At 38.8% G+C, this 9,325-nt stretch overlaps 1 protein-coding gene across 3 annotated transcripts in view; it reads right to left on the minus strand.

The window, feature by feature from the left end:
- gdap2 (ganglioside induced differentiation associated protein 2) overlaps positions 1-8,823 on the minus strand; it is a 33,022-nt gene extending 24,199 nt beyond the window's left edge. The window contains exons 1-7 of one of the 3 annotated variants that reach the window (XM_082507326.1): positions 8,578-8,823; positions 6,633-6,857; positions 3,649-3,788; positions 2,741-2,894; positions 1,143-1,231; positions 480-556; positions 177-336 (exon numbers count right to left, since the gene is read on the minus strand). In XM_082507326.1, the coding sequence (XP_082363452.1) occupies positions 177-336; positions 480-556; positions 1,143-1,231; positions 2,741-2,894; positions 3,649-3,788; positions 6,633-6,817 (805 nt within the window). In that variant the 5' untranslated portion in view covers positions 6,818-6,857; positions 8,578-8,823. Of the gene's footprint in view, positions 1-176; positions 337-479; positions 557-1,142; positions 1,232-2,740; positions 2,895-3,648; positions 3,789-6,632; positions 6,858-8,305; positions 8,412-8,451; positions 8,552-8,577 lie in introns of those variants that run through there. The other 2 variants (XM_082507328.1, XM_082507327.1) reach the window with 2 other exon arrangements.
- Between the last annotated feature and the right edge of the window lie 502 nt (positions 8,824-9,325).

A 9,325-nucleotide genomic window follows, 5' to 3' on the forward strand; every position in this document is an offset into this window, starting at 1 on the left:
AGTCCTTCAAGTGAAAAGAAAAGCTTTTATTCTACAAATTCAAACTACAGGGAAGAAATGTTTTGTTTCTTTTCGACTGAAATGAAAGTGAAGCATGTTGTGTGTCCCTTTCCGATTTCAGGAAATTGTTCATCACATTATTGAGAAAAAAAAAAAAAAAAAGAAGAAGGCTGCACCTTCAATGCTTCCTGGTTTCTCTGTGATGCGGATCCGTCTTTCTGGAACCACTGGTTCACCCTCAGAATTGCCGATGTCAGCTGGGATGAGAGGTAGGCAAGCCTTTTCTTCTCCCTCAGAGCGTGGGTAGTACAGAGGGAGTAACTTCTTGAACACAGACTGAAAGAGCACAAATATGAATATATATCTATTAGTGATTAATATGCACATGGCTAACTTAATACAGCTGGTTTTAAATAAGAGGAACATGCAGGTTCAGTGTTTCCTGTTGGTCTAAACTAAAGACAAGAAGTCACACAAACCTCCTCTGTGTCTGAAACCGCAAACACCACCGTTTCTATGCTGTTTCCATGATTCTCCAAGAACCGCCGCACTGTCCCTACAAACACATTTGTTTTGGTTTGTTACAAGATAACACAGACAAATAACAGCAAATCTGTAGTTTACAGAGAACTGCAATTTTTCTAAGACTAAGAAGAGGATGAAACCAACTGAGATGCGTCCTTTTCTGTGGTGTGGACCTGTAGTCGTGTATTTAAGTGAACAAACCTGAGCAAACATTTTGCAAACAAGCAGAATATTTGCCACATATGGTTCTCTTTGGGTGTTCACTGAACTAATACACTCAACTATGCCCCGTGTATATCCAGTCTTACATTCAGTTTAGGTTTTGTGGTTATTTTACAGCCAGTAGTAGCTTTAACTCCAGAGGTGAGTAAGACTTCTGTTTGAGTGGATCTGAGTGATTTCAGGGTGGCAATCTAACCTCTTAGATTAAATTCCACTGTTTTGAATTTGGGCCGATTACAAGCTTGGGGAGTTCAATTTTCCAAAGGGGTCACATGAGAAATCGGGATTTTGGTGGAGGGCTGCACCAATAAACTTACAAAGAGAGATAAAAAAAATAAGAAAATATGACTAAAGTGTCACTCCAATAAAAACCTGTGTGTGTCTGTGTGTCTTACTCAAAGCAATGTGTGTTGCATCCTCCAGAGGATAACCTCTTTTGATTGTGGTCACCACACAGAAGCCAACTGATGCCATTGACTGCTCTCTGTGGTGAAAAATGAAGAAATACAGTCTCACATACTGCACATCACATCTACAGTACACACTGACTATACAATGTCAAATGTGACATACATCATTCCCAATATGTCTACATGTTGTCAATACAAACAATGGTTCAATATAGCACCTTCAGATCCCTCTATTGACCTTGAAGAAAGGTCAGAGGTCAAATGTGACATGATATTTTAAACCTTCATATGGCACTTTCTATATGCTGACAATACACACCAACTTGTAACAATCGTAGTTTTGAAGTTCTCAGGCTTTTCATCAGTTTTTGACTAATAAGTCATTGAGTTGACCTTGAAGATCTTGGTGGAGACAAATTTAAGACAAATTTGAAGGGATTATTATGGACCCCACTCTACACACCTACAAAGTTTTCAGAGTTCATCCAGAACTTACTGAGCTGTTGTGTTTATAAACAGAATGACACTACCAAAAACATAACATCCTTGATGGAGGTAAAAATGTAATTCCATGTAAAGAAAATGCTGGCAGCCGTCAGTGCTTCCCCTCAGTTTTCTAGATTCAAATTTCCCCAAGATTCTTAGTACGTACATGTATGGTATTCATTTAAAACTCCTGCCATGTTCTGGATTTATCGCATTCACAAACTCAGGTGTCCATGCTGCCTGCCCACCTGAGGGAGGCGTGACAACAATCTCTGACCAGCCTTTTTACAGCTGAGGGGTAAAAACAAAACACTAAATACCTCCAGTACTACGTCTGTGAAGGTTCTCAGTCATCCAGGTCATCGTAGTCAAAGGAGCTTGCAAAGAAAAGCGTCTGGACTTCTTTAAGTTACTTGAAGATGTTTCACCTCTCTTCCGAGAAGCTTCTTCAGTTCTAAGGTCAAATGGTGGAGAGTCCCAGATATAAACCTAGTGGGAGTTTCCCCCCACAGAGGGACAAAAGGACCCCCTGATGATCCTCTAATCGCCTGAGCCAAGGTGTGAAACTGGGTGTGGGTCCCAATCAGCCAGTTTCACACTTTGCAAGCTCCTTTGACCTCCAGTACTACTATTTAAATTTTGCCAGTCTGACTTTTTCCTTTCTTTTTTTGTCTTAGTGGGTTCAGCCTTCTCCCTTAAATCATCATCACTGCTCTCTCCACTTCATCATATACTGCAAACATCTATATCACCAAGTAGATCAGGACAGAAACGGCACAATCTGGTCTGTGAAATATTGATTAGGAAATTGTGGATTTTAATCTGAAACACTGTTTTTTGGGGGGGTTGATTTTAATTTATCCAATGAGTTCATATTTTACAGATGGATTTAATGTTTTTCCATCAACTTTTAAAACAGATCCAACTTTTCTAAAATCAGTGTTTCTGTAATCTGAAAAGCTGGAAAGCTCAGTCACTTTCATTCAGTGACTGTTTGCTGGTGCTTTCTGACAGAGAATGAAACAGATGAAATTTGTGAAAGTCCGATTACTGCCAAGTTTAGCACGTGGGCTGAATTATAAGTTGCTGATTCTTACGCAGCCAGCTGCATGATGTTTCTGTAGCAGCTGTATAGTGAACTCTCTGCTGCCGTCCTGTATTTGGCTTTGTACTTTGGCCCCACGGTGTGGATGATGAACCGCGCTGCTAGGTTGAAGCCCTTGGTCAGCTTTGCCTCCCCGGTGCGACATCCTGGACACAAACACACAAAAAGATTATTATATTTATTATTACATGTTAAAAATAAACTCATGACTGTTGATCCAGCAAATACACATGTGAATCAGAGAGCTGACAACTGAGTTCATGAAAGGGAAAACTGTTTTCTTTTGACAATTAAATTTGCTGATTAAATTTTCTGGTATGCTAACCACACAGAGGTTTTTATTTTGAGCACCAGCTTCTTCAAATACTGCATCTTAAAGCATCAATATATATATAATAATGTAGATATTTTTAGGTGACGTTTTTTGATGAAAAGACACTTCCAGTGTGTCGGGGTAAAAACCAGTAACTAGACCTTTTTTTGTACTTGGGACGTCTGAAAAGCCAATCTCAAAAACACTGTCACACATCCACAGTGATGCAGATGATTGAATAACAAACCCAGTCATCTTTGCAGGGTTCAAGAACATCTGTATTTGTTCCTTGAAATTGGAGCTCAAAGTTCAAAGCATATTACTGGAAGCAATTCTGCAGAAAGTAGTTCCAGTGAAAACTGGGCTCCTGCCAGAACAGACGCCAGAAGCCAGAACATACTTATTTGTGTGTTATCAGTACTTTCAGCAGCTGTAGAGACTTGATAAAAGTTACTCTGTATTAAAGTGCCAGCGGTAGTGCCAGCGTGATATCAGGTGACTGGTTATATTTAACACTCCCAGTGATATCTCTGAGAAGACCAAAGTGAAATCAAGCTCATTTCAGCAGTTTAACCTTCCATGTCTACCTTTGAGTTTAAGCAGCTCGTCTCGGAGCTCGGGTCCTGCCAGCTGATGGATGCTGTCAGACGTGGGGTTCTTGTCGTTTAGCGACTCGTTGCTGGTGTTCACGACGGCGGTGCAATTCAGCAGAGCAATGTCACCAACACTGTGGGGAAAGAAAAACAATCTATTAAAACTATACAGAGTAAATACGAATGATATGGCGTATAAAAAAACCGTTGTGATGTCATTTTGCCAAAGATGTTGTAAAGGTTTTTTTTGCCATAAAACAATGTTTTGTATGAGTTTGTTATTCTGTATTTTCTAGGTGTGGAAATGTTTTGGACAAGGACGCAATTTTTGAATAGTTTGATGCTGTATGCAGCTACAGCAGATTTACAATGAAACAATAAAGATGCAATCTAAATGCAAACTTTGAGCTTCAATTCATGCGGCTGAAGAAAACTTTTATAACGTAACGCATTTTCAGTCAAAGTGTTTAATGTGCCCACATTCACTGAAGGGTTTCTTTTATGAATATCGGATAAAAGCACCGTACAGTATGTATGTCCTACACATACACATTAACTGGAGCAGGTATACTGGACTATAGCATGCATTATATTTTTAATCTCATCTCTCTCTAACAATATTTTGTATGGACAATCATGTTTGAGTCATCATACGTTTCCAACATCACCCCTTTTGGGAACACCGTTGTAGCTACATGGTTAAACAGAAGGCTAGTCTATCGTTGTTTTTGGTCTGAATTAGTATAAGTGAAACAAAGATATCCTGGGTATGTTGAAAGTGTTTCATGCTACAGGCTCCAGAGGTGCCAACATCAAAGGATCAGAAAGAGGAAATCTGCTATTTGGTAATGTCTGTGGGTTTGAAACTTTTTACAAAGAACAAAAAGAAAAAACTAATTCACTGGGTTTTTTAAAAAGTATTATTTGGGTAACTCATCCATTTGAGTACTGTGAGAATGATGTTTTTGCACAGTCACTTGGAAATAGAAGCTAAAAATCTGCACTTTATTGTTGCATTTTAAAAACTATTGTGTTGACACAGAGTTAAAATTATGAAAACTGTGCCACTGTCCGAACATTTCAACACCCAATTGAACTTCTACTGATGTTCATTATCCAAGTTGCTTTTTGTGACTTTTATTGACAGTCATCACCAGGCCCCAGTCACAGCACAGTGGTAACCAAAGACTTTTTCTTTACCTCTAACAGTAACAGTGACCGACGGATCAAACATACTGCAAACATTTAGACCTTGAAGACATTTGGCGAAACTTCAATGCTTATTTTAATACCTGAAGTCAACTCTTTGTTCAGAAGCCCTTCAGGTTGTGTTAGGAAAAAACAATGAGGAAATGCATGTGTTGACAGTGTTTGATCACAAGACATATTCAGCAACCAGGACCACGGAGGAAGAGTTGTGTATTTTTTTTGTTCAGCTCATTCCTCCTAGCTCAATTACAGATGAGTCACCAAATCAAGTCAAGCAGGATGCCTGCAAACAACAGTGAAACAGATCTCGTGCAAATCCCCTGTTCCTGTTTTGTCAAATGCTAGCTTCTGTATTAAGTCGTAGAGCAGATATATCCCAAACTAATGAAACGTCCTCTCCCCATTTATGAACAAAGTCATTTAACAACATATAGTACCAGGTGTGCGCTATCAGAGTATCCACGAAAAGCACAAATTCATTTTAAAACAATAAAAATAGCAACACATTGACAGAGTTATATCATGACTATCACATAAATCAACAAACATTACTTACAGGAAGAGTAACATTGCTACAAGATTCTGTGAAGAACTTCAGTGTGATGATGCTTTGAGGTCCAATGACATTGACTCTGACATTTAAAACAACCATAAAGTAAATAAAATAGAATAATTTTTTCTTAATTACTCTATAAATGACTTTCTGTCAAAAGAAATGAGCTAACAGCTCTTTATCTATTTAATGAGACACTATTAAGACTTTCAATACCTTCAGATACCTTGCTTGAACTTTACTTTTTAACCACCATGGGTTTAAAAGTAAGTTTGAAAAAGTAGTGAAAGAATGAAAATCTAAGCTGTAGTCATATGGAACCTCTGATATTAGCTCAAAAATAGACCCCTTTGTAATTCTAGCTGCTGGAAGGTTTAAAAGCACCACTGCTCGAGGGTCAATTGCGCTCAAATCCTGGTCATGCTATTGTGGCAGGAATGTGCGTGCTCTTGATGACTGCTCAGGGGAAGGCTGGCACCACAACAAGGCTCCTAAAGAAAAACTGCTGCCAAGTCGGGCTCCACATAGTCATGCGTTTCTCTACAAAGAAGATTTACGAGGTTATGGACTCTGAACAGGTTTGTATGAGCACATGGACACACAAGCAGCATTTACTACTACTACTATATGATACTGCTAATATCAATACATTAATATTACTGCCCTTTTTTAGGATGCATCTAGGATCACACACTTTGCTTAAATGACAGATGATTGATAGCGATTACCAGAATACACAGATATGCATCCAAAAGTGTGTTTAGATTAAGCAGCCAAGTGCTCAAAGTCAACCACTGTGAGTTGGGTTCTCTTTGGTTAAGGTGGGCGGGAATACACACTCTGACAGGTAAAAAGTGAAACTTTTGTGGGCATTGATCTGATTTACTGATAGTTTCGGTATGATTGGTCACTTTCACAAAAGCAATGACACACACAGCAGCTGTATCTTACTGCAAAGAGCAGATGTTAAAAAAAGAAGAAATTTAGTATGACATAGTTACAAAAAATACATCATATAGACCACCAAAACCAGTTAAAGCTACAAGTTAAATATACTTTCAAACTTTAGTTATTTCATTGTGACATTTTTGCTTGAATGACTATATGATTCTGTGTCTAAATGTGTAGGAAGAAACCGTGGCTGACGTTGTGACCTCTTATGAAAAAGACAGATTTCTACAGAGCAGCAACAATGTGAAGAAACAGCGTGACTCACAAGAGGATGATCTTGCGGTTGATATCTGGTCTGTAGGGGAAGGGTGAGGGGAAACTCTGGCTGAGCATGCTGTGGCTCCGGACCAGCCGTTTCTCCTCGCCATCATTGTCCAGCTGCTGCTGCCATGTGGGAAGAGTCTGGATATCCACAAACTGGGAGCGAGCACCCAGAGGATCCATCCCCATCTGGCACTACAAGCCTCGAGAGGATCACCAACTAGCTGGGCTGCAAGTACAAGATAAAGTCATTTGCCTATTTCCAGTGTCTCCCTGTGGCTTTGACAGACAAAAAAATAAAATAAAAATCTAGATGATTGTGGAAATGAACAGTGCTCGTTTGCTGTGCTTTTGAGAAGATCTGCATTTTGGTTTATTTTCACAGGTAATCAGTCTATCCTAGCTGTGATCGGGCCACAGGTCACCAGTATGTTGCAAGGCTAACACAGAAAACCTGACAACCCATTTATGTTCACATTTATGGCCACGTTAGGATCACTGATTGGCCTTAACCCCATAAATGACTCGGGGAGGAAGCTGGAGCACCCACACAAACACAAGGAGAACACAGAAAGGTGCAGGCAGGGAGAACTGGCAAAAATGACATTATCTTTGAAAGCTTGAAGGGTAAAAACAAAACCTATGATTTTGTTAAACATTTTTCAAGTATTGGATCTTTGTGCAAAACCCAGTTCAAGGGTGTTCCAGTCTCCTGGAGGTGGCTCTGGCCTCCAGAGACCTGTTTGGTGGCTATGAGGAGGACATTAGATCATCAAGAAGACCTAATAAGATCACTTAACAGAGCAGTTACCTAGCACATGAAAAATACATTCAGGTCTGAAATAAACTGTTTAGAATAAAGAAGTGTTTAAAAATTCAAACCTATAAGACTGAGATGTTATTTTTTTCTATGCAAATACATATGTAACATGCATCCTGTTAATCTATCTAATAAACTGATCTGTAGGAGTCTGTAATGGAGCCACATTTTTACTATGTCAGTGACCTACATAGGTTTTACTTATCTCCGGGTCTTCAGACAGTACAAAATATGCACGTGACTCTGAGTTCAACCTCACCGTTTGCAATACACAACTGTCAGACAGACAGCACTGCTGAGCTCGGCCAGCTGTTTTAACAGCACACATTTCAACCTGGCTTACTGAAACACTTACTGAACTCAGGAATCATTATTACAAATAAGCTTTCCCTGCAATGAAAAGTCAAGATGTTTGTCATGAAGCAGGTCTACGGATTAGAGAGTAGAAAACCAGCTGTCGATTCCCATTCCTAATAACGACCTGGAGTAAAGACGGACCTTACAAACTACCTGCACGGCTGCCACCAGTCTGATTCCAGACACACATATCAGACTGTCTCTGATTTACGGCGGCAAACTCAACAAGAAACCCTCATGTAATAACATTATCACCAGATAAAAGCTGGGCGCTTCATTGAATACACGTATGACAGTAGTCCCTTTGTTCACACATGTAACACCATATAAACCCCAGCTCGAGATAAAACCATGTCATGAGCACGACAAAACTCGTAAGCCTTAAATAAGTTCGGTGTAACGCAGAAAGTTATTTTTAGTAAGCTGGTCGAGCTGTTTTTGTTTGTAATTGGCTGCTTTTCTTGCTGTTAATTTGTGGCAAATTGGATACTTTTACTTACTTTTTGTAAATTAAATAAGCAGTTTGAAGACATGGCATTTGGCATGTTACTACTCCATTAGCTCTTTAACAGCTGCATTTCATTAAAATAATCAAACACATGCGTGATAAGCATCCGTCACAAGAAATTAATCGTCTGTCTCTTACTAGGTAAACTTCTTTCTCTTCCGAAGCATTTCTATGTCAGGCCAGAAAAGCAATAGTCTCTTTATAAATCGATAAATAGTGCACTTTGGTCAGAGTGTTTCAGAAACCAAACAGACAGTTACCCACCTAGCAATGTATTTCCTTTACAGGGGTGATGTCACGCCAAAATTATAAAAGGAACAATTAATAAATCTTGACACGACACCATATAAAATCAAGACGTGATGTTCATCCTCAGGGTCCTCATACTAACAAGCACAAATACTGCAAATGCAGTCAAAAAGTAAGTTTCAAAGTGCCAATTACAAGGATTTGCACATTTAGCAACCATGCTAAGAGCTGATTGTTGCGGCGTAAAGTCTGGAGTATTAAAAGAAATCAACATCCCGTTAGGCATTTCAAAATAAACTTCTAGAAATGTTTTCATTTAACTACATTTCAAAAACTACATTTCATATAAGCATGACAACTACATTTTCCCATTTTCTTTGACCTAATTCGTTAATTTCTGAACATAAACGTGTCTGCTTGCATGTTTTTGATCTCACTTATTACATTTATTTCTCAAGTTTCATTAATAAAGTGCTGTGGATGATTAAAAAACGTTTCTGCTAGGTGCTTGGATTAAACAAATCGAGTGACCTCCTGCATTTAAAAAAAAACACCCAAAACATATACATATACCTTTCCTTTAATAGTGTACAAATGCACCTTGTTAAAGAATTTCTTCTGTTTTAGTCCCTCCTTTAGAAAAAGCCAGTTAGGACTCCATTAATTATGTGTTTCATTAATTTTTATCATTATCAAGTAGTTAGTGAAAGTCTGTTCTCCCTCTCTCTATAGTGGCGGTCCCATGTATGTGTTACATGTTGGA

Source organism: Aulonocara stuartgranti (assembly GCF_965226115.1).
Source record: "Aulonocara stuartgranti genome assembly, chromosome: 16".
NCBI lineage: Eukaryota > Metazoa > Chordata > Actinopteri > Cichliformes > Cichlidae > Aulonocara > Aulonocara stuartgranti.